Source organism: Dipodomys merriami, unplaced genomic scaffold (genome assembly GCF_024711535.1).
Source record: "Dipodomys merriami isolate MVZ:Mamm:240054 unplaced genomic scaffold, mDipMer1.0.p SCAF_137, whole genome shotgun sequence".
In the NCBI taxonomy this organism is placed as follows: Eukaryota; Metazoa; Chordata; class Mammalia; order Rodentia; family Heteromyidae; genus Dipodomys; species Dipodomys merriami.
In genome coordinates, this window is record NW_027202682.1 from 3,184,392 (window position 1) to 3,212,277 (window position 27,886).

Sequence of the window (27,886 nt, forward strand, 5' to 3'; positions counted from 1 at the left end):
GGGGGGCTCCATTTGCACATTTCTGAACAGGACCCCATTGGCTGACAGCTCTGGGGTCCTGCAGGAAGGGGACAATCGCAAACACCTTTGCAGTAAGGGAAGAAAAACAGTCTGAAGGGGAATCCTATGCAGAGATAGACTTGGAAGAGCCCATTTTGAGCAAGATATTAATGGCATCAGCAGCCAGCCCCTCAAAGCTACACAGCCCAGAGGTGGACAGAGGACAGACAGATATTCAGAGATACACCTTTAATACTGACAGAAGGAAACCCAGCATGCTCACAACCCCGAGTACAAGGAAAGCATCAGGTAGTGTTTTTTCGTTCTCTTTTGGTGGTACTGAGGTTTGAACTCTGGTCCTCATGCTTGCTATAGATGGGTGCTCAGCACGGAGCCAAACCTCCAGCTCAGGTAGTGTTTTTGAAGGGGCAAAAAAAATATCTGTGGTGTTTTATAAGAATACATTCTTGAGAAGCAAGAGGTATTGTTACAGCCATCCTTTCTTCAGAGTTGGAAGACCAACAAAACAAGTCAAACCTGAAGAAAAATCTTAAGTCAATGAGAAAACTCTGGGTCCCAGATGGCCACGTGGCTGATGGCACCCCACACCTCCCCCAGGGAGGTGGCTGGCCAGAACGGAGATGGCATCATGCTGCACATAGAAAGTCCTGTCTGTCTTTGGGGAAGAGTGTTGAGGGGACTCACACAGATGTGGAAATCACACAGTGAGGTTTACCAGCGAAAGAGCACACAGAGGGGGTGAAGACCTCCAACGGCTGCAGGGCTAGACCTTGGTCATGTCAAGGGCGGAGCTGTCTGAATCACCTAAAAAATAACGACAACAGGACAGCTGCAGACCGAGTTCCATTCAACAGAGGCTTCAGGCTCACCATGGAAAACCACAATCACCAGCAATGATTGGCAATGAAGAACATAGACCTTATCCTTAGGTCTTTCTCCACCTCCCACTGGCTGGAGGCCCACTTTAGACAATGGCTCTACCTCTCTGTGCAGCTCACGAGATTAAATTCTGCCGCCAGTCAGCCATGCATAGAAGCCAAGACAACCCTTGAGGACCTGCTTTGAAGCTGGACCAGTTTTGCTCTGGTTTCCCACAAGGGGGAGCAAAAAACATGAAACAGGAAGAGACACTGGTCTGCCATGCCCTTTGCAAACCATCTTTCCCTAACCCCTGCCCCCACCCCCCCAAACCAGCCTATTTTCACTCACGGAAATGACCTGGCACCCCCTCCCCAAAACATACACATACGGATAAATAAATAAATAAATAAATGCAACCCTCAGACGTTTATTTTGAGTTTCTTCCTCAGACGAATCAGCTTCCAAAACACAAACACAAAAACAAAAAACAAGAACACCTTCACTCCTGACTGGAAGAGCCCTCCACAGAGGGTCAGGATGAGAAAAACCAAAACGGCTTTGAGATACCTGAGGCCTGGGTTTACAAGCTTTGTGCCCGGCGAGCATTTGAAATCTTGGCTAGTATGCGGGTGAATGCCTGAACCCGCAAGGTGCTGGGTGTGGGGGGGGGGGGAAGGGGGGGCAGGTGCCCGCGCCAGTGGGGAGGGGCTCTGCTCTCCTCTCCAATCCCCTCCTGGTGTATTACTGGCACTTTATGTCAGATTTATAAATGCAAGTGTATGTGTGTGCGTGTGCGTGTGTGCTTAGAAAGGCCAGGTGAGTGGGAAACATAAAGAGGAAAACAAACTCAGAAGCACTTTATGAGCACAAAAATAAAATAAAATAATAAAAGGGGTCTGTGAGGAAAGGCAGTAACAATGAAATCCTAACCACAGCGTCTCTCTCTCTCTATCTTTTAAGACGTCAAAGAATACCCAGAGCCATGATCCACCGGCAGCCTCAGTCCTGGACGAGGCCAAGGCCGACCCCTGAAGGCACTTGTTCTCCACGCGGCTAAACGGATCCCCCAGTGGGGGCAGAATTCCAGGGAAGAGAGCAAAGGAAAGGAGAAATGGATGGAAAGGAACCCTGAATAACTGTGATCCACACAGAAGTTAGGGCTGAAATGACCACATAACACCACAACCAGGGACAGAAACTGGGGTGCCTGGAAAGCACGACAGCCAGATACAAATATTATTGTGTTTCAATGAACAGAGCACCGAGCAGCCGCAGGGCTGCCTCACACACTCTTTGAGACGTTGAGCTTGGTGAGCTCATTGGCTTCTTCCATTTCTGTGTCTTCACAGTCTTCCTTCTCTATGGCTTTGCCAGATCGACACCTTTCTTCGGCTTTGATGGGCTCCTTCCACAGTCTTTTTGAAGACAGATGCATGTCCTTGGCCTGCGTGTTGTCATCGGAGCCCAGGGACATCTTGTCCGAATACTGGACAGAAGGCACCAGATTGGCGATCTCATCGGTGGGGGACCGTCCGATGCTGCCGTCCACCTGGACGCGGATGTCCGGGGAGATGGACAGCTGGTGCTGTGGCACTATTCCATTGTCCATGCACTTTGGGTAGAGGTAGGTCTTCATCTGCCCCTTCCCCTTGACATTCACGGTCCCGCGGTAGTCGAAGTCATAGCCCATCTTGCTCAGCACGCGGTAGCTCTCTTCACTCACCTGGATGCGGCATTCCACGCCGGTAGTGTCCATCCTGCTGGCAATGTTGACTGTGTCCCCCCAGATGTCATACAGCAGCTTGGTGGTGCCAATGACGCCAGCCGTGAGGGGGCCATGGTTAAAGCCCACCCTGAGCTTGAAGTTAAACCACAGCATGTTGTTGTTGAAGTCGTCCACCACACGCATCATCTCCCTGGCGAACTCGAACAGGATCCGCAGGTGCTCTTGGGGGTGGCCACCTTCCTGGCACTGGGCCGTGTTCAGCCCCGAGGCTGCCATGTACGTGGCCCCAATGGTCTTGATTTTCTCGATGCTGTTGTAGTCTGGCTTACTCAGGAGCTCGTCGAAGTCACCAATCAGCTCATTGAGGACGCGGTAGCACTCCTTGCCCCCTTCGTAGTTCTCCTCGTAGAACTCGCTGAAGTTGACGATGCTGGCGAAGATCACGCCGCCACTGTCGTGGTTCTTGGAGTAGGTCTGGGAGACCTTCAGCTGCTCAGCCACATGGTAGGGGATGATGTTCCTGAGTAGCCAGTCAGCCTGGTCCCTCATGCTCTGGATCTTGGTGCGGTGAAGATCTGCTTCCACGTCCCCGTGGTAGTGCAGCCGATAGCTGACTTCAAACTCTCGGTTCAGGAACCAGACCAGCAGCAGCAGGAGGAAGAAGGCTAGGATGAGCTCCTTGCCTACGAGGCTGGCCGGCCTCCTGCTGTCCTGCAGCAGTGAGCTGTTGCACGGGCTCCTCTCGGCACTGCGGAGCAGAGAGACGAGAAAGGACAAGCCTGCTAAGTGCATCTGGTAAGAGAGAACCAGCAGAGAACCAGCACCCCGCCCCAAGCGAGACCAATTCCATCCTCCATCCTCAGAAGGGACCAAGCAGACCATTTGTGTTTGCTTGGCTGCAGAGATGGAGCAGCAGATTGACTTCTGCGACTGGGACTTCAATCAGAGCTTTAGAAACAGCTTTAGAGGAGTCTTTAGCCACTGCAAGACTTTCACACCTTTTTCTTTTGACAATCTTAACTTTATAAAGTTAAAAGTCTGGTAAAATAAACACTCATAACCCTTTATTTGGGCTCCATAACTTGATATTTTACCTCTTTGCTTTTCTCTCTCAACACACACGTATGCACACACACATACATGGCTAAACATTTTTTGGGGGCTGGTTGTGGGCTTGAACTCTGGGCCTGGGCTGTCTCTCAGCTCTTCAGCTCAAGGTGAGCGCTCTACCACTTGAGCCACAGCCACTTCTGGTTTTCTGGTGGTTAATTGGAAATAAGCGTCTCACAGACATTCCTGCCTGGGTGCTGTCCTTGAGCTTCTTTTGCTCAATGCTATCACTTTGCTACTTGCACCACAGTGCCACTTTCAATTTTTTTGAGTAGATTGTTGGAGATAAGAGTTTCACAGCCTTTTATCCTGGGCTGGCTTTGAACTGGGATCCTCAGATCTCAGCCTCCTGAGTAGCTAGGATTTCAAGCATGAGCTACCAGCACGCAGCGAGCGCGCGCGCGCATGTGTGTGTGTGTGTGTGTGTGTGTGTGTGTATGTGTGTGTGTGTGTGTGTGTGTGTGTGTGTGTGTGTGTGTGTGTTTAGGTTAGCTGAGGCTATTATTTTCAGTGGCTGCCTGGTATTTTTGTTTGTTTTTTGTCAGTCGTGGGGCCTGAACTCTGGGCCTGGGCACTGTCCCTCAGCTCCTCAGCTCAAGGCTAGCACTCTACTACTTGAGCCACAGCGCCACTTCCGGCCTTTTTCTTTTTGCTTATGTGGTGCTGAGGAATCGAACCCAGGGCCTCATGCATGTGAGGCAAGCGCTCTACCACTGAGCCACCTTCCCAGCCCCTGCTGCCTGGTGTTCTAACAGATGGATGCACCAGGTTCCGGTGGAGGGATGCTGGGCTGTATCCTCATCTTTTATGACCAGAAGCAGTGTTGCAAGACATTCCTGAACCACTATCTTTGTGCTTATGGGGTTGCTGACTCATTTTAACTACTGCACACTTAGAATCTTATTAGAGATTTCCAAACTGTCCTACGAGGCTAAACCGTCACAGAAGGCATTGTTAGGTATGACAAGTGGGCACCTTGCTAACCTGTGTCCCATTCTAAGAAAGGGAGGAAAAGGCCATGATCCCATTCCTAAAATCAAACAGCAAAAGTCAGTTTCAAAAAGAGAGAAATTTTATGTACTTAAATTCAAGAGTCAACTTGTGACCAAATACCTGGACATTAAATCATATGTGGAAGTAAAGTAAAATATGGAAGGAGCTATTACCATAGAAAAGATTTTGAAATAGAGAAAAACAGAAAATAAAGATTGCTTGTTTGGGTCCTAATTGTTAGGTCCATAATTGGTATTTGTTAGCATCTCTGTGTGTTTCAGGGGCTCTGAAAACCTATACCTGGAGTTGTGTGTGAGGAGGGGTGGCATCAGGAGCAGCTGGGAGGGGCCCAGGGTGTTGGCAGTGTTCTGATTTTGGGTCTGGGTGGTAGTGACGCAGTATGTTTGCTCGTGAAAATTCATGGAGCTATCCTTTTAGAATCTGGGAACTCTTCAGTGCATGTGTTATACATACATCTCTAAAATGTTAACTTTTGAATACTCTTAATTATTGTACATATTAAGTCTTTTATATTAGCCATAGCTACAGCACACATGCAATTTCACATCATAAAAATGCTTCCACTGGCGCTGGTGGCTCACGCCTGTCATCCTAGCTACTCAGGAGGCTGAGATCTGAGGATCATGGTTCAGAGCCAGCCCGGGCAGGAAAGTCCGTGAGACTCTTATCTCTAATTAACCACCAGAAAACCAGAAGTGGCACTGTGGCTCAAGTGGTAGAGCACTTGCCTTGAGTTGAAGAGCTGAGGGACTGTCTAGGCCCCAGAGTTCAAGCCCCATACAACTGACAAAAATAAAAAAGTAAATCAAAAGCTTCCTTAGTTTCTCTGAACTTCAGCCTCTTCATTTGGAAATGGGGTCAAAGTCTCCTAAAATGTCATGTTATTGAGAAGATTAAATATATTTCAAGTGCCTGGCAGCTAAAATTAGAAAAAGTTAACTACTACCAGTAATTTATGAATATACCAGACACTTGCCTGCTCTTCATATTCACATTACAACTTTTTATTTTTATTTTTTTTATTTTTGGTCGGTCGTGAGGCTTGAACTCTGGGCCTGGGCGCTGTCCCTCAGCTCTTCAGCTCAAGGCTAGCACTCTACCACTTGAGCCACAGCGCCACTTCCGGTTTTCTGGTGGTTTATTGGAGATAGGAGTCTCACGGTCTCTCCTGCCCGGGCTGGCTTTGAACCGCGATCCTCAGATCTCAGCCTCCTGAGTAGCTGGGATTACAGGCGTGAGCCACCGGCGCCCGGCTTCACATTACAACTTTTTCAAAGTCCAGTTTAAGGAGATGGGCATGAGGCACACACCTGTAATCACCTGTAATCCCAGCACTTGGGAGGTGGAAGCAAAAGGATTATGAGTTGGAGGTCAATCTGGGCAACACAGACCCTCTCTAAAAAAAGACCTAAAGGAACTTTGGTGCAAAGACATCACTAGTAATGATATGACACTGTCTCCATTCTTATCTTTTAGCCACATTTATTTAATTTATTTTTTTTGGTTGGTCGTGGGTCTTGAACTCTGGGCCTAGGCACTGTTCCTCAGCTCTTCAGCTCAAGACTAGCACTCTACCACTTGAGCCACTACACCACTTTCAGTTTTCTTGGAGATCAGAGTCTCATGGACTTTCCTGCCTGGGCTGGCCTTGAATCATGAGCCTCAGATCTCAGCCCCCTGAGTAGCTAAGATTACAGGTGTGAGCCACCAGTGCCCAGCTACCACATTTATTCTTTCATGAACAGTTGTTGTTTTGATACTGGGGTTTGAACTCAGGGCCTCAAACTTCCTAAGTAGGAACTCTATCACTTGAGCCACTCCACTGGTCCCTTTTTTCTTTTTTCTTTTTTGTTGGTCGTGGGGCTTGAACTCTGGGCTTGGGCACTGTCCTTGTGCTCTTCAGCTCAAGGCAAGCGCTCTACCACTTGAGCCACAGCACCACTTCCGGTTTCTAGTGGTTTACTGGAGATAAGAGTCTTACAGACTTTCCTGCCCGGGCTGGCTTTGAACTGCGATCCTCAGATCTCAGCCTCCTGAGTAGCTAGGATTACAGGCTGAGCCACTGGTGTCCAGTGCATTGGTTATTTTTTTTTGGGGGGGGGTCCAGTCGTGGGGCCTGAACTCTGGGCCTGGGTGTTGTCCCTCAGCTCTTCAGCTCAAGGCTAGCGCTCTACCACTTGAGCCACAGCGCCACTTCCGGCTTTTTTCTTTTTTTCTTATGTGTTGCTGAGGAATCGAACCCAGGGCCTCAGGCATGCAAGGCAAGCGCTCTACCACTGAGCCACCTTCCCAGCCCCTGCATTGGTTATTTTAAAAGGAGGGTCTTGCTTTTTATCTAGACTGGCTTGGACTATGGTCCTCCCATTTGTGCTTCCTTTGTTGCTAGGAGGATAAGTATAGGCCACTGAGCTCAGCCACTGTGCTTCCCCTGCAGCTTGGGATGACAGCGCATGCACCATTATGCCCAGCCTTTTGTGGGCTGGCCTGGAACTGAGATCCTTTTTTTTTTTTTTTGGGTCCGGTCGTGGGGCCTGAACTCTGGGCCTGCGCGCTGTCCCTCAGCTCTTCAGCTCAAGGCTAGGGCTCTACCACTTGAGCCACAGCGCCACTTCCGGCTTTTTTCTTTTTGCTTATGTGGTGCTGAGGAATCGAACCCAGGGCCTTGAGCATGCAAGGCAAGCGCTCTACCACTAAGCCACCTTCCCAGCCCGGAACTGAGATCCTCTTAATCTCAGCCTCCCACCTGCTGGGCTGACGGGAGAAGGGTAGCATGTGTATGCCTAGGCTGTCTCTGAACTGCGACCCTCCTGATCTCAGCTTCCCAAGTAGAGGGTTTTTGTTTTGTTTTTGGAGTAGCATCTTGCTACTTTTTCCTGGGCTGGCTTCAAGCTTAAGATTCTCTGCCTCCCTGAGTAGCTGGGATTACAGTGATGTGTCACCATGTTTGATTTTTATTTTTTATTTTTTTGCCAGTCCTGGGGCTTGAACTCAGGGCCTGGGCACTGTCCCTGAGCTTTTTTTTTTTTTTTTTTTTTTTTGTTGGCCGCGGGGCTTGAACTCTGGGCTTGGGCACTGTCCCTCAGCTCTTAGCTCAAGGCGAGCGCTCTACCACTTGAACCACAGCGCCACTTCCAGTTTTCTAGTGGTTTACTGGAGATAAGAGTCTCACGGACTTTCCTGCCTGGGCTGGCTTTGAACCATGATCCTCAGATCTCAGCCTCTTGAGTAGCTAGGATTACAGGTGTGAGCCACTGGCACCTGGCCCTGAGCTTCTTTTGCTCAAGGCTAGCACTCTATCATTGAACCACAGTGCCATTTCTGGCTTTTTCTGTTTATGTGGTACTGTGGAATAGAACCCAAGGTTTCATACATGCTAGGCAAGTACTCTACCACTAAGCCATCTGCCCAGCCCCCATGTTTGACTCTTAATAGCTCTTTACATAAGAGCCCTGCAAATATTTTTGTCTGCTTCAACTTTTCCATTAAACTAGCTTTAACATATGTGCTAATGATCAATTTATTTTTACAACAAGCTCTAACAACAAGTAGCTACTTTCCACTTTTCTTCTTTACAGATGCATACATTGCTTATTTTGTGTGTGTGTGTGTGTGTGTGTGTGTGTGTGTGTGTGTGTGTGTGTGTGTGTGTGTGTGTGTGTGTGTGTGTGTGTGTGTGTGTGTGTGTGTGTGTGTGTGTGTGTGTGTGTGTGTGTGTGTGTGTGTGTGTGTGTGTGCTCGCACGCATGTGCCAGTCCTGGGGCTTGAACTCAGGGTTTCTCACCCCTCAAATGTCCTCATTTTACCTGGATGATGGCAGTTTCCAGAAAGCCCAGGGATAAGCAGAGACAAAGGCAGCCCTTCTTATTTGTTCAGACACAGGTCCTGTGCTGCAGGCTTACCTGAAGTTCTGTGCTGCATCCAGGGGCAAAGTTGCTATGGAACTGAAATGAAAATGCAGAAAAAAACATTATGACAAAAAAAGTGAAGAAGGCCGTATAGAAAGCAATCCAAGGAGGGGATAACAACTTTCCTCTCTTGGGACATCTGAATGAATGGTTTCTAATCCATGTGCCAACTTTCTTCTTCACAACAGTGTCCCCTTCTCCCCCACCAGCCCCAGGCTGGACAGCCTCAGAACTCTGATATCTCCCCCTCTCTGTGAAAGAGCTGATCTAAGCTTGTGTTCACCACTCTTGTGTCCCCTACCTTGGATAGGCCTAGTGACAGATGGGAGGGTCCTGGGTCCAGGGAGTGTCATTCATTCACTAGGCCCACCCCAAGTTCTTGCTGTTTGGATTCTGGGTAGAAAGGCAGTGGAATGGTCTCCACCATTTTATCTCTCTGGATCCAAGTGAAAAAGCCCCACAGCAGTAGCTAATGTCAGGATTAATGCTAACCAAGTGTCTGTGTTGAGTTTTAAGTTCAAGGATGGTTTTAAGCTCTTGGTACAGAGCTTGGTAATCAGGTAACTCTAGATGGCCACATCCTCACAAAGGTAAAAGTAGGCTTCATTCTGCTTAAAGCAATTGAATAGTTTCCCTCCAGGTACAGAATGACAGTTGTACTTAACATTCTCTCTTTTTTTTCTGTCGATCGTGGGGCTTGAACTCAGGTCCTAGGTGCTGTCCCTGAGCTTTATCACTCAGGCTAGCACTCTACCACTTTGAACCACAGCACTACTTCTGGTTTTCTGGGAGTTAATTGGAGATGGGAGTCTTATGGACTTTCCTGTCTGGGCTGGCTTCAAACGGTGATCCTCAGATCTGAGCCTCTAGCTAATAGGATTATAGACTTCAGCCACTGGCACTTAGTTTAATTTGCAGAGAATTTGAATCTCTTCTTTTTTTTTCTTTTTGTCAGTCATGGGGCCTGAACTCTGGGCCTGGGAACTGACCCTCAGCTCCTCAGCTCAAGGCTAGCACTCTACCACTTGAGCCACAGCGCCACTTCCAGCTTTTTCTGCTTATGTGGTGCTGAGGAATGGAACCCAGGGCCTCATGCATGCAAGGCAAGCATCCTACCACTGAGCCACCTTTCCAGCTCCTTGAATCTCTTTCATGCTGTTATTATTCTATTAAGTAAACTGAGGGAGGACACTTACTTTGTCGGTTATTGGTCATTGCTTTGCTAATACCCACACATCCACTAAGCCCTTTACATTTGGTACTGTTGGTACTGGGCCAGGTTGGGTTATTTTGGGTTATTTTATTAGAGCAGTGGTACTCAGCAGCAATAATGCCACTCCTGGGAGCTGGGGGAGTCCTGGAAAATGGGGAATTCTTTTGGCTCTCATAAACCAGACAACCGTAACTCAGGGAAGTCTTGCAAAGAACACTGAATCAATGTCCCATGGAACCTTAAAACTACTTCTGTAAGTATGTGGAAGTATTTCGTCAATACCTGCTAATTGTGAAACAGTAAAAGAGAAATTGTAGAAAAAGCTTAATGTTATTTAGGAAGGTTTGTTACACACAAAGAAGATGAATGGGTTTAAGAGATCATGAAACTTTTAGCTATTCACTGTGTGCAATTCTGCTATCTGAAGTATTACCAGATTTCCAACCACATATTTAGATGACAGAGCTTAAAACCCCAAAACCAGTTTCGGATATACAACAGGTAGTTTAAGACTTTTTTTGTGTATGTGTACTGGTCACAAGGCTTGAACTCAGAGCCTGGGTGCTGTCCCTGAGCATTTTTTTTTTTTTTGTCGGTTGTGGGGCTTGAACTCTGGGCCTGTGCTTTGTCCTTGTGCTCTTTAGCTCAAGGTAAGTGCTCTACCACTTGAGCCACAGCACCACTTCCAGTTTTCTAGTGGTTTTATTGGAGATAAGAGTCTCAGGGCCTTTCCTGCCCAGACTGGCTTTGAATTGTGATCCTCAGATCTCAGCCTCCTGAGTAGCTAGGATTACAGGCGTGAGCCACTGGTGCCTGGCTTCCCTGAGCTTTTTTGCTCAAGGCTGTTGTTCCACCAGTGGAGCCACAGCTCTACTTCCAACTTTTTTGTTGATAAACTGGAGATAAGAATTGCATAGACGGGCTGGGAAGGTGGCTCAGTGGTAGAGTGCTTGCCTTGCATGCATGAGGCCCTGGGTTCGATTCCTCAGCACCTCATAAGCAAAAAGAAAAAAGCCGGAAGTGGCGCTGTGGCTCAAGCGGTAGAGCGCTAGCCTTGAGCTGAAGAGCTGAGGGACAGCGCCCAGGCCCAGAGTTCAGGCCCCACGACCAGACAAAAAAAAAAAAAAAAAAAGAATTGCATAGAGCCGGGCACTGGTGGCTCACACCTGTAATCCTAGCTACTCAGGAGGCTGAGATCTGAGGATTGCGGTTCAAAGCCAGCCCGGGCAGGAGAGACCGTGAGACTCCTATCTCAAATAAACCACCAGAAAACCGGAAGTGGCGCTGTAGCTCAAGTGGTAGAGCGCTCGCCTTGAGCTGAAGAGCTGAAGGACAGCGCCCAGGCCCAGAGTTCAAGCCCCACGACCGACAAAAAAAAAAAAAAAAAAAAAAAGAATTGCATAGACTTTCCTGCCTGGGTTGGCTCTGAACTACTAAATCAGATCTCAGCCTCCTGAGTAGCTAGGATTATTGGTATGAGCCACTGGTGCCTGGCTAGTTTAAGACTCATTTTAACAAACTAAGAACCAAACACAATTGAATTAGTGGAACCCTTGGAAGAAAGAGGTCTCACTGGCCTTAACTTGGACAGGGTATTTTAATTGTCCTTCTTGTCATGTTATCTATCTATCTATCTATCTATCTATTTCGATATAGATATAAATTACATATAGATGTAAATTATATACATCTACCTATAGAGAGAGAGATAGACACAATTTTTTTTCTGGTCCTGGGACTTGAACTCAGGGCCTGGGGCGCTGTCCCTGAGCTTCTTTGTGCTCAAGGCTAGCACTCTACCACTTGATCCACAACACCACTTCCAACTTTTTCTGAGTAATTTACTGGAGATAAGAGTCTTGTGGAGCCGGCACCAGCACAAGCAGCTCACACTTGTAATCCTTTCTACTCAGGAGGCTGAGATCTGAGGATTGAAGTTCAAAGTCAGCCTGGGCAGGAAAGTCTCCAATTAATCACCAGAAAACTGGCAGTGGCACTGCTCAAGTGGTAGAGCACTTGTCTTGAGCTGAAGAGCTGAGGAACAACATCCAGGCTCAGAGTTCAAGCCCCATGACCCCTCCTCCCCCCCAAAAAAAAGTGTCTCATGGACTTTTCTGCCCTGACTGTCTTTGAACCAAGATCCTCAGATCTCAGCCTCCTAAGTACCTAGGATTACAGGTGCGAGTCATTGGCACCCAGCATATTTTCATTTTTTAAGTTTTTGTGGCACAGTGAGAGCTAATTCTGTCCCCAGAGGCCTACCATAATACCCTTACTTTTTTTTCCCTAAACGTCCCTCTACTCCTGAGCACCTGCCAGCTGTAGTTCTGAATTCTGAGACTGAAATGAAGCCCAAGGATGTGGAGAGATTTCATGATCCAAGACTGGTGTCCACTGACTCACCACCCTTCCTGGCATTCCTGTCAAACCTTGTGAGTTGCTCCAGTGAGAGTCCAGGTACTTCCTGTCAAACCATGTGAGCTGCTCCAATGGGAGTCCAGGCACTTCCTGTCCACCCGTGTGAGCTGCTCCAATGGGAGTCCAGGCACTTCCTGTCAACCCGTGTGAGCTGCTCCAATGGGAGTCCAGGCACTTCCTGTCCACCCGTGTGAGCTGCACCAATGAGAGTCCAGGCACTTCCTGTCCACCCGTGTGAGCTGCTCCAATGGGAGTCCAGGCACTTGCGAGGTGTTTACAGGTCCTCATCTCTTCCACTGTGTCCCACTTTAGTGAATGCTAGCACACTTCTTTTGCATCCCTCTGTCAACCTGGACCTCTGTTCTTTCTTTCATGTGTTACTGTTGGGTGTGTGTGTTCTTTTTAGGTTTTTTAGGGTTTTACTGTGTAGTCCACGATGGAATTAAACTTGAGCTCCTCATGCCTTCCCCTCCTTAGTGCTGGGATTATAGCTGTGTACCGTCATGCCTGGCTTCTCTCCTGATTTCGTTATAAGATGGCTTCAGGACTTATTTTCTTAGATTTTAATTAATACTTGTAAAATCAAAAATGCTACTACTGTATTCTGTTTTCGGTGGAAGCCACCCAGAAAATCTCAATGCTAGATTTTCTAGCATTTTGGATTTCAGACTTCTAGATCAGGGATGCGCAGCTTCTAGATGTGGTTATAAATTATTTTCTTTCCTTTGTGAATCAATCTGAGGGCGCTTTTCTGCTTTCTGGAGGTTCTATGTGTTGGAAGCTATTTTGGGTCATGAGAACAACTCTCATTGAGGAGTCAGTGCTAATGTGAAGCTGCAGTCGTGCTCTAAGCAACACTGGGCAAGATGGTCATGAGTTGATGGCTCCAGTCACGTACCTGTCCTGGCACAGGGAGATGTAGAGCAGCAGCAGCGGCCCGGCCCCCACGACGGTGGCAAGGGAGGACCTCATCCAGGAGCTGAGCTGGCAGAAGTTGCAGTAGTGCACGACAGCCACCAGCACGGCGGAGCCAGTGAACATGGTAAACTGCAAGAGGCAGCAGCAGTCAGTCCGTGCCCTCCTCCCTGTGCCTGCCCCACCTCCACCTGGGCTGACCATCCTAAACCAGAGCACCTGCTCACCCACCACTTGTGTTTAAGATCTAACATCGCGGCACCACAGAGCGGTCCATGTGTGTGCAGTGGTTCTGATATCTGGCGAGCCAGCAGTTTCAAGGACAGATCACACAGTTTTAGGCCCATAACTCAGTGCTTTAAGTTACAAGCTTCCATGGAGGCCATTCATTGGGGACCTACCACTGTCAGATCAGTTACTTCCCAAATGCTCCTCCAGGCCCCTGCCACAAGCTTGCTGAGATTTGTGTTATACTATCAAATACAGTCAAGCTCATCACATTACAATGACTCACTTTTTTTTTATGGTATTTAACTCAACAGCTTTTTCCCTGAGCAGTGACAGCTAATCCAGGGCAAATCTTACTTCTGCAAACTTGCACATTATCTTGTTTGGAAACATGGGCAGATACTGCTTTGTAAAGCATGAAAGGAAAATACAAATGCTCCTCAACTTACCCCAGGTTACATTCTGATAAGCCTATTGCAAACAGAAACGATGAGGCTAGGGCTATAGCTCAGTGGTAGAGCATTTGCCTACCATGCACAAAATACTGAATTTTACCCCTAGTACCTCGAGAAAAAGGTGACAAATGGGAATGATAATAAATAAAAAATGCTGGGTGCTAGTGGCTCATGCCTGTAATCCAGGCTACTCAGGAGGCTGAGATCTGAAGATCACAGTTTGAAGCCAGCCCAGGCAGAAAGGTCCCCATGAGACTCTTACCTCTAATTAACCACTCAAAAACCAGACATGGAGCAGTGCCTCAAAGTGGTAGGGCACTAGACTTGAGCAAAAAAGCTCAGGGATGGGCTGGGAAGGTGGCTCAGTGGTAGAGCGCTTGCCTTGCATGCATGAGGCCCTGGGTTCAATTCCTCAGCACCACATAAGCAAAAACAAAAAAGCCGGAAGTGGTGCTGTGGCTCAAGTGGTAGAGCACTGGCCTTGAGCTGAAGAGCTGAGGGACAGTGCCCAGGCCTAGAGTTCAGGCCCCATGACTGGACCCCCCCCCCCCAAAAAAAAAAAAAAAAGCTCAGGGACAGTGCCCAGGCCCTGAGTTCAAGCCTCACAACTGCCAAAAAGAGAAAGAGTAAAAAATGCTTTTTAATATTCCTAATCTTGGGGCTGGGAAGGTGGCTCAGTGGTAGAGTGCTTGCCTTGCATGCATGAGGCCCTGGGTTCGATTCCTCAGCACCACATAAGCAAAAAGAAAAAAAGCCGAAAGTAGTGCTGTGGCTCAAGTGGTAGAGCACTAGCCTTGAGCTGAAGAGCTGAGGGACAGCGCCCAGGCCCAGAGTTCAGGGCCCATGACCGGACCCAAAAAATTAAAAAAAAAATATTCCTAATCTTTATTCGTAAGCTTTACAGCTTAGCCTAACTCATCCTAACTGCACTCAAGAAAGCTTATGTGAGATTACAGTTGGGCAGTCATCTCACAAGCACTGACTCCCTGAGGTAAGCTATTGGATGCTGTACAGAAAGTGAGGATCAGAATGGTTGTTTGTAGCCAGGCGCCAATGGCTCATGCCTGTCATCCTAGTTACTCAGGAGTCAGATCTGAGGATTGTGTTCAAAGCCGGCCTGGGCAGGAAACTCCCTGAGACTCTTACCTTCAATAAACTACTCAAAAAAACTGGAAGTGGTGGTGTGGCTCAAATGGTAGAGCCTTCGCCTTGAGCAAAAGCAGCTCTGGGTCAGTGCCCAGGCACAGAGTTCAAGCTCCAGCACTGGCAACATAAATAAATTTTTAAAAAAATCCCAGAATGTTTTTTTGTGTGTTGTGCTTGCTTTTGTACCGCTATGAGGTAAAAATTCAAAGTTGAACTATGAGGAGTCAGGGACTGTCCAGCTGATTTGAAATGTAAAGGAGACCCATGTCGCTGGGAAAACCCTATGCTACTGGAGAACCTGCCTTGCCCAGCCGGGCAGGGCAGTGACAATCCTCGATGTAGTGCAGCTCTCAAGGGAGCTGTCTTTAAATTGTCTTTAAATCCTGAGTAACCAGGCTTGATTAAAGAGAGTGAGCCGGAGGTTAGGGATCCCGGAGAGTGTGGAGACAATACAGCCAGATGCTACTCACATGGATGTTTGTCTCAAACTCAGAGGTGATGTGGGAGTAGACGGCAAGTGCAGGCAGGGACACCAGGATGGCCCCGATGCAGTGACGAGGTAGCCACCCCGCGATCCACTCCAGGAGCCGCTTCGTGCACGCCATGACGTCCTCCAGGAAGAACACCATTCTGGCTCGGGAGAGGAAGGCAGCAGGGGAGCCATGGGTCAGCCTTCCGGAACTGAGGCCACGGTGCCTGGACCGCTGTCCTGCGCTGCCGCTGCCCTGGGAGTGGGGAGTGGGTGCCACAGGCTCCGCATCCCTCACAGTGTGAACAGGCATACGAACAGCCCTGGCTCTGGCTCCTCACACCCGACTTACAAGGTCACCCAATGCACTGTGGTCAAAATGTGCTTGTCAAAAGCCAAGCTCATGCCTTTGTGGGTCCAAGAGAGCATGTAACAGACCCCAAGTAGAGTCTACTACAGGGCTGCCACCACTGTCACCTGCTCCGACCTGCTTCCATGGCAGATCCTGAATGGGGCCACTCTAGAGGTGATCTGTGGGTCCACAACAGAGGGTAGCTACTGGCATCCAGTGGGCTAAAGCAGGGATGGAGGTGCCCTGCCAGGCTCAGGCAAGTGCCACACAGAGAAGCTCCACATCGCATCTCACGTAACTGCCCTGGCAGCTGGATGATAACATTGTAGCCTAGGGCCCAGTTGCATTCTGTGTGCCAACAGTGAAGTATTAAAGGGACTGTGATTCCTTTGTAAACCAAGTGAAGGCTGTCTTTTGTTTAGTCTGGGTCACAAAGGGTGGCTCAGCATTTCAGAAAATCACACCATCACGGTCCTGGCCACTAACTGTACACCCCATGCTTCCAGCTACCACATTTGCACCTGGGGTCCTGAGGGAAGACCGGAGACAGCTTTGTCATTTCCCAGAGGGCATGGACCCCGTAAAGCAATGCAGATCTTAAGCATCCCCTGTCCTTTCCTTCTCTTTCTCTTTTCCTTTCCCTTTCTCTTTCTCTCCCCTTCCCTCTCCTCCCCTCTCCTCCCCTCCCCTCCCCTCTGCCATTTCTTTTTCCTTTCATGCCTTTCCAATTAATCAGATCCTCTTGCTTGCTAGGCAGGTGTTCTATTGTAGAGCCACATTTCCAGCCCTTAAGTGACTTTCATTTCTCTTTAATATTACAGAGATAATTTGTGTGTGTGTGCTGATACTGGGGCTTGAACTCAGGGCCTTGTGCTCTCGTGCAGCTTTTTCACTCAAGGCTGGCACTCTACCAGTTGATCCATGACTCCATTTCTGGCTTTTTACTGGTTAATCTGAGATAAGAGTCTCATGAATTTTCTGCTCAGGCTGGCTTCCAACTACAATCCTCAGATCTCATCCTCCTGAGTAGTTGGGATTACAGGCGTGAGCCACTGGCATTCAGCCAGAGACAGCATTCTTCTGTTTTTGCCGCTGTGTTTTCTAGGAGGTAGGTTGTATCTCAGGAGGGCAATATTAATGTGATAAAATTGGTTTTATGAAGCGCAGGCAGCTGAGTGTATGGGCTGGGAACCTCAGATGAGAGAGGGTAGGTCTTGACTGAGTGAGGAGCTGCTGAGTTGGGGTAGGCCAGCAGTTGGAAGCAGAGGAGAAAGTACTGGGGGCCTTCCTGGGATGTTTGCTCCCTGTGTCCTTCTTCCTCCATCATTTCCTGTCTTTTTACTTCTCCCGTTTACCCTCTAATTTAGGGGATCAAGGGATGTGCTGGTGGCAGAGGGGCTGTGGAGGGAACCCACCTTCTCTAGCAAGCAGTCCGACTATGATGAGGGCTAGCATCTGTGAAAAGGGTGCTGTGGAGCAGAAATGAAACCAAATACCTGGAAAGAAGCTCAGAGGGACAGCTGGCTCCCGACTCCTGGCCACTGTGTGGCAGTCAGGAGCCAGAAGAGGGAGCTAAAGGCTAAGCACTGCAGAGCAGCCCTGGGGCTGGTACTCACCTGATGGATACGACCAGGGACAGCACCTCCAGCAGCAGGTCTGCTCCAAAGACAGCAAGGGCAGCTGGTGGGGGAGGCGTGGCAGTGGCCCCATACTTCAGGAAGCAGGTGATGGAGAGAATCAGGAACACTGTTGTGGACAGAAACACATCCAGGAGGGAGCTGAAGGTGGCACTGGCGAATGTCTTCACAGGAGAATTCTTTATGACCTGTTTGGAGCAGGAGACTGGGATGAACTGATGTGACCAGGGACCACCGTTTACAGGGAAAATAGCAACAATTACTGAGTGCTTGCCTACTCTAGACGAGACACAGGCTGGCAGGTGTTGGAGACACACCGTCTCCTTGCTGTTGCTTGATTTAACAAAGAAGAAGCTAAGGCAAAGAGAGTTAAGCAGCTTTCCCAGGGTCATACAGCAGCTGATTATCAACCAGTCCACTCTATCTTACAGAGATACCGAATACTGATCTTGAATGATGAGTTACTGCCTGGCAGTCAGTGAGTCCACATCTGTAAAAGGAAAATGGCAGCAAATACAGAAATCTCCACAGGAGGATGGGCTCCCAGATTCAAGGGATGTAAATACCGGCTCCAGGATTAGACAGGGGAGGATGTGAGCAGCCACAGAGGAAAGCTCCCAGAGAGGTGGAATGGGAGCGCATGGCTGTCAGAAATCAAATCTCCATGCAGGAGCCTGCCTGCCTCACCAAGTGTGTGCTGGTGTACATGAAATGATACCTGTGGGGAGCTTGTCGTCTGATGGTGGGAGAGACAGCAATAGGACTTGCAGGAGGGCGTGTCAAATGTAATAAAAAGGCATGCTAGGGCTGGTAGGGAATTAAGCCAGGAGGAAATAGCCACAGCACTAACAGATCTGAGACAACTAATTCTAGTCCTTGCGTGGGCCGAACAGGGTCATGATCTCTGTGCTCTCAACAGGTACAGGAGGAAATGCTCTTGATCTCACTCAACATGTGCACAAGGAGGCCAAGGATCCCCCAAGGTCACACAGCAAACAAGGAGTCAGATAAACTGACTCCTAACTCCTTCCTGGGGGTCTCCTGGGACATGGGTTCTGGTGAGAAGGAACACAGCAGTAAATCACTGGAGATGCCTTCCAACTTTCTGCCTGCCCCAAGCAGGGCTCAGTTTGGGTGAGGCTAGAGGTGCACGGGAAGGGCAAGCCTGTAACAAGTCTTGCATCTGGTGCATGTTCTCTTCAGGACACACTGGCTCTGGTGTCCCAGCCCCAGCAAGACCCCCAAGAGCTGGGTGAGATAGGAGAAGGGGGGAGCTCAGATATGGGGTTGAGGCTACTGGGCAGCCCCGATCCCAACACTGGACCGGCCCAAGCTCACAGCCTGGATTATTTTCTGTAATGTCTTGTACCTCCCCCTGCCTTGGTCTCCTTTTGGAAACAGGGATAATACCTGTGCCTGTACTTTATGGATGGAAAAGCTTGCATGAAAAACACCATGCTGAGCATGTGGACTGCCCTGTACTCAGCAACAGCTCCCCATCTGTCTATCTACTCCCCACACGATCTTCATCAGATACAACGGGATAGAGCCACCTCTCATCCAATCACTGGCTCTGGTCTTTGGCATGTGTGCAGCACAAGCGTCCACCTCCTGCCATGCATTCACCACTGCCCCTCAGAGGCAAACTGACTTGCTGGACACACCAGTCTCTCTTGTGTCTCTAAGGGCTGCAGGGGCTTGTTCCTCCCTCTGGAATGTCCCTCTTCCTTCACTGGTTAGTTGCTAGTCCTCCTACTAAAGTGGGCTGAGGAGTTACCACTTCTGGGCCCTCCATCTGGGGCCGATGCCTTGCTGTCTGCTCACAGGGCACTATGGGACCTGTGGCTCTGTATTATCATCTCTGCTGCCCTGTCAGTGTACCCTTCTTTTCCCTGTCTCAGCACACAGAACCATCCGGGCAGCCCAGAGGCTCAGAAGGTGTTTGGTGACTAGGGGGGTGGTGACAAGCACTTCTACGCGGGAGGCTCTGCAGTGTAGCAAGGGGGTGGGGCTGGTTGAGATGCCTGGCCTTGAACTCAGATAGACCGGCATCCAACTATACTTATGGGTGGGTCACCTATTTTACTTCTCTTAGCCTTGGCTTTATCTTTGGTAAAATAAGGATAGTAATCATTGGCTTCCTTAACGGGTTGTGAAGGTTAGGTGAAATCATGTTTTGCCTCACTGTCCACCAAATGGCCTATTCAAGAGTCCACTGAAGGACTGATTAGCTCATGCTAAGTCTTGTTCCACTGTCCCTGGGGAGTTAACAGAGAACCTGGCCCCTCCCCTGCCTGGAGGCACAGACTGGCTCTGTCTTGTTCACAATGTCTGAACATAACAGACGTAAAGTCTTGCAGAATGGGAAAATGGAATTTAGTTGGAAGTGCTTTGGGTCCTTGATTTGTGTAGGTATGTACTTTTGCCTCTGGAATGCTCTTGCTTAGTTTGAGCTTGGAGAAAGAACATTGGCATCTCCGGCTTCGAACATCAACCAGACTCCACATTCTTGTCCTTACTCCTCCCAAGGACCTAGCTGAGCTCATTGGGTATGGGAGCCGTGCTGGATGCTGGAAGAGCACGGAGAAGGAAGAGACAAGATCTAAATATCGTATAGGACTCCAACGTGGGGGTATACACAAAGGAGAAAAGGGACACAGGGGAAGTAAAATCCAGCTGGGGCCAGTGAGGGCTCCGTGGGGAAAATGAGGAGTGACTGTGAGGCAGAGGACCACAGTCAGGCACTGCTGGCTAGAGGGCGCTGTGGAACAAGGTCAAGGCCTGCTGAGCTCTTGGGCCCATTTCAAGGGGACAAAATAACACTCTCTTCTGTCTTTCTCTTTCTCCCACCCCTCTGTCTCTGTGTGCCTCCATCTTGTGTGGACCTGCAGTTGGCTCCCCCACAATAAACTCTTTTTCTGCATGAAAACAAAACAAAACCACAAACCAACAAGAACACTATTTGGAGAGGAGAGCAGCTTAAGAACTGGAGACCTCCACAGGGCCAGAGACACCAGCTGCGGAGGAAAAGGTCTGATGACAACCAAGGTCGACTTTAAGATAAAGGACTGCAGAATGCATTGGATTTTTTTTTCCCTTTGCAGAGATAAATTTACCCATAGTTGCAACTTGATGCTTACTGATGATGAGAAACCCAAACAAGCCTTCATTTTCTTGTTACTTGCTGAAGCAGAAAACAAACAGTGGCTGGCTCAAGTGTCTGGTAGATTTCTGATGAGCAGACACAGGGAAAACTCACCTCTTCCTGGTAGCTGGTCCTGTAGGATCGTTCCAGCTCTTGATCCAGGAAGTTCAGGCTGAACTGATTGATAGGTGGCTTGAAGAAATAATCTTTCATCAGGCTAGAAGATACAACAAATGTAGCTGATCAACTTATCAGAAGATCACAATCAGCAACGTAAATGTCACTCACAGAGCACATCCCAAAAGCTGCCTGTGGAAGCCAATATGTGACCAGATTCACCATACCTTGTAGATCCCTTTCTCTGGAAAGTCTAGATATCAACCACATGTGCTGCTTTACCTCTATTGCAGAATGACCACCTCAGTCATACCACTAGACCGTGCGATTGAGCACATACTCCTCTCTGAAAGAATTAGAAGACAGTGAAAAGACCCTTTTCTGAAGAATGGGCAGATGTCTACACTAAGGATACTTATACTGACTCGGAGACTTCAAGAGAAAACAGTTTGGAATGGGCTGTCCTGTACTGACAGTAATTACGACTGTACAAGCTAACAGGTTGCTCCTGCAAATGGTGTTTAGAGTTAGTGTAATTGTAGTGCTGTTGTCACATACACAGATTGTGTGTGAAAACTGAAAAATGATAAAGTTTAACCATTTTAATAGAGAAATCAAATCTGCTTTATGTGACTCATTCTTTTATGAATTGCCAACAAACAGTAAGACCCTTTTATGTTACAGAAAATGACTAGAAAATTAAAGGAATGCTGATGTGATTTCAGAAGTCAAATATAGTTATGGCACACAGTGACTATTAGCATGAAGTCAGATAAAATGTAAGGAGTCTAGCCTGCACCTGACACACAGTAGGAGTCTGTAGGTACACCCCTTTTCTTGCTGCAGGATGGACTCTCTTTTCTGTGACAAGTGTGCAATAACTTACAACCTTCTCAGGGTCATAGGACGGAAAATTCTGTCCCCTGATGTTGGCTCTCTCCTTTCTCTTCCACTCAGGAAATACAGACAGAGGGGAAACAACAGAGCAGCTGTGGGGATTCAGAGTTCACACATGGAGGTTCTGCTTTTGGGAATGGGGAAGACAGCTTATTTTGGACCAATCTTCTCACAGACCACACAACAACTGTAAACTAGCAAACAAACAAACAACCCCCCGTACATCTGCCAGAACAGAGACCAGGGTGAGCAGAGAACAGAGAGGAGGGTGCACCCTGGGGAGAAGGGAGCAGTATCAGGTAGGTTTCCATGTTCATTTTTGTTGTCTGTGGACTGAAGGTAGACATCAGTCAGCACCATTTGAGGGAAGGGTTGCTAGTCTTGGATTTGGGTATGAGGTGCACCTGTGATTGAGTACTTGGGAGGCTGAGGCAGGAGGAACACAAGTTCTAGGCCAGCCTGTTCTACATAACAAGATTCTGGGGAAAGAAAAGAAAGGAAGAAGTGAGGAGAAGAATGACAGGAGAAGGAATGGAAGGGGAAAGGGAGAAGGAAAGAGGAAAGGGGAAGAAAAGTTAAGGAAAAGAGAGAGGAGAAATAGACGAGAAGAGAAATGAAAGAAAGAGAAAGAGAGAAGAGGTAGGAGGGGAGGGGAGGGGAGACCACAGTCAAACTGGCTTAAGAAGCTGGAAAACATAGCTTGGGGTGACCACAGGGAGAATGAGGTTATAGGTTCCAGAAGTGAAAGAACCATGGGCTCCAGATTCAACTCTGCTCAAATCTCAGGCTGCTCCGTGATATATGCACATGCATGGCTGACTCCAAGCAACCCAGTTAAATCTAAAAGAACAGAGTGACCATGTTCGCCGCTGAAACAAAAATGGATACTCTTCAGAAGAACATCAACAAGATTTAGACCTTGCAAACACCATGCGCAATGTCTGTGACACAATCCAAAGTTAGTAGTCATACAGAGAATTTGGAAAACACAATTATATTCAACAGAAGAAAAGCAACCAACAGAGACCAACTCAAGATCACTCAGAGGTTGGGGTTACAAGTTGAGGGTTTAATAATGTAATCCATGCAACAACTACAACGTAAGGAATGAGAAGAGAGAGATGACCTCTACTGCAAGATTTCTTCATTTGAAGCAAAGGAATGCAGTGGTAAGGCTAAGAAGACATTAGAAATCGAATGGTGTGTGCCTGTACCTCCACTAAACTGACACCGTTCCAGCAGAACTATGAAGTAGCGTATCAGAGATGAGGGCAGGTGTGCGGATAAGGCAGTTCAGGAAGAGGGAGAAGCTTCTTCGGACCTCTACCCTTGATGGCCGGGCCTTACCTGTCTTCTTTGATGACATCCACAAAATGGGCATCGGTTTTCTCACGGATGTTCTTGAACCTCAGTGGGAGGAGGGCTGACTGGTCCAAGCTCACACCTGCCCACCGCCCCTTTTCCTGAAGGATCTCGCACAAGGAGGTTTGACTGTTGGTAAGCTTCTCCTCTTGAGGGGGGCTCAGAAGTCCATTCTGAGTTTTGGAGCTGGGCCCTCCTGAGACCTGCCTCAAGACAGAGAGGAGGCCAGCGTGGGGAGTGAAGCAGGGAGCTGAGCCCAGCCTGAGCCCACGTGCCCCTCTGCCACGCTGCAGCCCTGGCCCTTCGCTTGTGCAGGTTCCCCCTCCCCAGAAATCAGTCTATATCTCTATCAACCTGTTTCTTGGTGAATTCACCTTAGGGAAAAGCCTTCCTTACTGGTCAGGCAGCCAGCAGAGTCAGGAGAGGGAGGCTGTGGAAAGAGCCAGTGATAGGGCTGAGATCCAGAAGTTTGCTTACCACAGAACTGGGGCTCTAGGGATTGGAAGAAGGTCCGTGGGACCTCTGGGGAGGCACAAGAAGGGGTTCAAGGACAGGAAGCCCAGGCTGTTGACGTGACACTGGGGAGCAGGTGGATGGCTAGTTGGGGCTTATGTTTTGAGAGACGAGGCTGACCTGCACGCACAAGTTCTCTGGCGGATGCTGGGGTGGGGAGTGAATGACAGAGAGCCCAGGGCCTTCCTGAGAGGCAGCTGCAGAGGCTTTCCTGAAGCTCTCAGGCTTTTACCTTGTTTTCCACTCCAGCCCTGCCAGATCTCCAAGCCCCATTTCCCAGGGAGCCTCCCTGCTGTTAAACCTGCCTCTGTGTCTCTTTCAGGGGTCACTGGAGGAGACCTCTGTTCTCGCTGCACCTCTGTACTCTACCTTAAGTTGAAGCCAGCTTCCAGCCCACAAATCCACTCCCCACTCCCACCCAGAGTCAAAGCCAATGGCTAGTTTAGCATGTAATCATGCTACTGCACCAGGGTCAGCACCGACTCTCCCTTCTGCCCACACTTCCACCCCCACAGTGCCTTCGGCATGCTGTACCCCATGCTCTGCCCAGCCCCTCCCGCATACCCTTCACTGGTCTATTCAACACCCAGACTAGAAGGCAGTTCTGAGTTACACTCAGAACTAAGAAGTTGACGAGACAGGAATGTCACCTTAGGTGGATGCGCCAGGAGAGGAACTGACAGGAACAACAGCCATGAGCTTGTTACCTTGGTGCTGGCCTTGGGCTCGTCTTGACAGCCATTTTGTACAGCTCCTCCTTCTGCACCAGCTTCAGTTTTGGGAGCAAATGTGATTCCACATGAAGGGCAAGTCTGTGAGAAAAGCACAGGCGTAGGAACACTGACTACAATGCACATTCCCAACACACCCGCTATGGTTGCAACTTGCTGTGCCCAGAAATCCTCTGACCAAATGGAAAGCTTACTGAACTACCAAGGAGGAGCTGAGAGCAAACCAGCAAAGTGAAGTAGAAAGACATGAGACTCCATCTGTCAACATGCAGAACAGCACCAGCAGAGTGGAAACTCCGGTGTCAACTGACTGATGAATGGATGGACAAATAGTGGGCTATTCATACAAGGGAATAGTATTCAGCGGTGAAAAAACAATGAAATACAGACATGTGATAGTATGGGGTGAACCTTGAGCTTATTGAGACTGACCGAACACAGTGAAAAATGTATAGGAAATGTCCAGAAAAGGAGGACCCACAGAGACATAAAGCAGATTAATAGTGGCTGGCCAGGGTGAGGGGAAGGAGGGGGAGAGATTGATTTCATGGAGAAGCCCTAATTCCTATGATGATGGCATTGGACGGTAGGGGCTTGGAGAGATGATTAGGTGGTAAAGTCGAGCCCCAAGGAAGTGGATTACTAGCTTTACAAGAGACCCAGAGAATCCCTGTCACTTCCATCCTGAAAGAAACAGCCATCTATGAACCATGAAGGGAACCTCACTAGACATTAAATCTGGACTTCCCCACCTCAAGCCTCATGAAAAACAAGTTCCTGCTGTCCATACAGCATTTTGCTGGAGCTGCCTCATGGACGGACACAGGCTTTCTTAGTAGTGATGAAGTAACTGTGTTCCAAAGTAACCCTGGTGATGGCCGCCCTATCTTGAAAATATACCGAAACCCACTGGATTGTATACTTTAGAGGGTCAGTTTCATTGTATGTGAATCATATCTAAACAAAGAGGTTACTAAGTAAACAAATTGGCCACTAACTGGTTCAGGAATGCCAAGCCTGGGTTTTTGAGCACTCACTGACAAAAGCTATTCTCTTAAGTCAGGCTGAAAGAGGTTCAAGAGGTTCACCCTGACAGAACTAGGAATTATTCAGTCTGTAGGAATTAGCAGGTAAAACTCAGAGCTGACAGGTGTAGTAGAAAGAGCAGGCTGTTGTTACTTCTCACAATCCAGGCAGTAAGTCTCAGCTCAATTACTATCTTGGAGACCCTACTCACATCCGTCCCATCATCCATGAGATGAGAGTGGAAACATTTTCATTTTTGCTAGTGTCAGAGCTTGAACTCCGGCCCTCAGGCTCTTGCCCAGCTTTCTTGTTCATAACTGGTGCTCTACCACTTAAGCCATTCCCCCAGCATAACTTTTTGTTGATTAACTGAAGATTAAGCAAAAAGTCTTACTTTTCTGCCTGGACTGGCATTGAACTTCAATTCTCTCAGGCCTCAGCCTCCTAAGTAGCCTTATTGGAGATAGATATGCCTTAAAGATTAAATGAAACAGGTATGTATATAGCCTAGCATAGCTACTGGCACCGAGCATATCCTTAATTGATTTGTTATTATTGATAATGTGGCCCAGCAGTCTAAGAATTGTTGTTGGGATAGAAACTTTCCATTTTTAACAAAGATGACAAACTACATACAGTAGGAGAGACAATTTCCTTGCAGTAGGGAGTCTTAAATGTTGGAAGACACTGTAGAGAGTAGGAATCATTATTTTAGAACGTTGATTTTTTTTGAACTTCATTTTGTCATTGTGGACTTGAACTCTGGGCCTAGGTGTGGTCCCTCAGTTCTTCAGCTCTAGGCTAACGCTCTATCACCTGAGCCTCAGTGCCACTTAGTGGAGATAAGAATCTCACAGACTTTTCCTTCCCAGGGCTGGCTTTGAACCGTGATCCTCAGATCTCAGCCTCCTGAGTGGCTAGGATTACAGGCGTGAGCCAGCAGCACCCAGCTGAAAGTTGAATTTTTTAAAATCATTTTTTTTGCCCAGCAATAAAATGATTTTGACAGCAGGAAAATGACTCAGATCACACCTCAAGTTAGATCACAGGCCTATGCTATAGTAAATAAGAGAACAGAAACGCTTCTGGGCATGGTGGGCACAGGCCTATAACCCTAGCACTCAGGAGGCCGAGGTAGGAAGATTGAAAGTTAAAGGCCAAACTGGGCTATGTAGTGGAAGCTTATTAAAAAAAAAAAATCCAAGAGTTTAGAATCTGATATAATTCAGTTTAAACAGTTATACTCATTTGGAGTATGGAAATATATACTAGCTGCAAAATCAGCAACTAGTATATCTAGTAAACTGAAGTTCCTAGAGGTAACAACTGCTTATAATTCTTGAAAAAGTGATTAACAGTGCTAAAGTGTTCTAGCTGTTAATGACAGTAAAATGATCTTAAATCATGGTATTAACTGAGTTAATCTTCAAAACATAGGAAAGAGTCTATGAAGACACTGATTTTCTCAGACAAACCACACATGCATGCGTGTGCGCACACACAGAGTCAATACCAAGCACACTGAGTGACCTTCTAAACTCCCAGTAGAGAAGTGAAGCAAATGTGCCCAACACCATGCCCAGCTAGAGTCCAGAGGAGGCTGACATTATGGATTGATCCATATGATCCTGGTACTGTGGACTCCTGGACCACAATTCCCTGAAATGACCCAAGCCACCAATACTCTCTTGGTTCTCTAAAGTCCTCTACAATGATATCAAAAGAAGTTCCTAAGATCCATCCAAACAGCATACTCAATAGGCCAAGGTGTTTGCTGGCTGTTGTCTGGGTAACTTGAGATTCTTTGGAGACTACTCAAGCGCAAACTCTACATTTTCCCAGCCTAGCTGTGCCTCAGCCCCTTCTGTGGATATGGGCTCTGTAGGGAAGATTACAAGTATTTCTCTAACACATCTGTATTTGTTGTAAACACATTCTAATATAGGCATAGAGTAGGGTGAATACATAGAGTGATAAAATAGTTTTTCTTTTTCTCCAAGGCTATTTCTCATTGCAAGACAAATAATTCTGTAACTAATAGTTGTTCCTCTTCATAACTGTCACAAGAGGGAGCCGGGAAGCCTCTTGGGGAAGGAAACATCAGTCATGTTCTGGCTTTGCATAGTTAGTGCACTGAACACAGCTAGTTGGCAAGGTGTCCCAGTATTACAGGCAGCATGAAATCACGTTGGGTATTGTGGGCAATGGTAATGCTGGCATTCCAATACTGAGCACCACTCTAATCTCTTCATGTGTACCAGTTTATGATACAGGCATTATGATTAGTCTTGTTTTCTTTTTTGTTTTGTTTTGTTTTGTTTTTTTGGTCAGGTGTAGGGCTTGAACTCTGGGCCTGGGCGCTGTCCCTGAGCTCTTCAGCTTAAAGTAAGCACTCTACCACTTGAGCCACAGTGCCACTTCCGTTTTCTGGTAGTTAATTGGAGATAAGAGTCTCATGGGAATTTCCTGCCTGGGCTGGCTTTGAAACTCCATCCTTACATCTCAGCCTCCTGAGGAGCTAGGATTACAGGCATGAGCCACCAGCGCCCGGCTGGATAGTCTTGTTTTATGTAGAAGGAATCTGAGGCAAAGAAGATAAGGGAATTGCCATAACAGAAAGCAGAA

At 48.0% G+C, this 27,886-nt stretch overlaps 1 protein-coding gene across 2 annotated transcripts in view; it reads right to left on the bottom strand.

Moving 5' to 3' along the window:
• Positions 1-1,289: 1,289 nt before the first annotated feature.
• LOC138825500 (adenylate cyclase type 9) overlaps positions 1,290-27,886 on the bottom strand; it is a 97,008-nt gene continuing 70,411 nt past the window's right edge. Inside the window, exons 4-11 of one of the 2 annotated variants that reach the window (XM_070020146.1) lie at positions 24,212-24,316; positions 22,977-23,194; positions 20,730-20,832; positions 17,450-17,658; positions 15,483-15,642; positions 13,167-13,315; positions 8,632-8,673; positions 1,290-3,356 (exon numbers count right to left, since the gene is read on the bottom strand). In XM_070020146.1, coding sequence (XP_069876247.1) covers positions 2,165-3,356; positions 8,632-8,673; positions 13,167-13,315; positions 15,483-15,642; positions 17,450-17,658; positions 20,730-20,832; positions 22,977-23,194; positions 24,212-24,316 — 2,178 coding nt within the window. In that variant the 3' untranslated portion in view covers positions 1,290-2,164. Of the gene's footprint in view, positions 3,357-8,631; positions 8,674-13,166; positions 13,316-15,482; positions 15,643-17,449; positions 17,659-20,729; positions 20,833-22,976; positions 23,195-24,154; positions 24,317-27,886 lie in introns of both variants that reach the window. The other variant, XM_070020144.1, reaches the window with a different exon arrangement.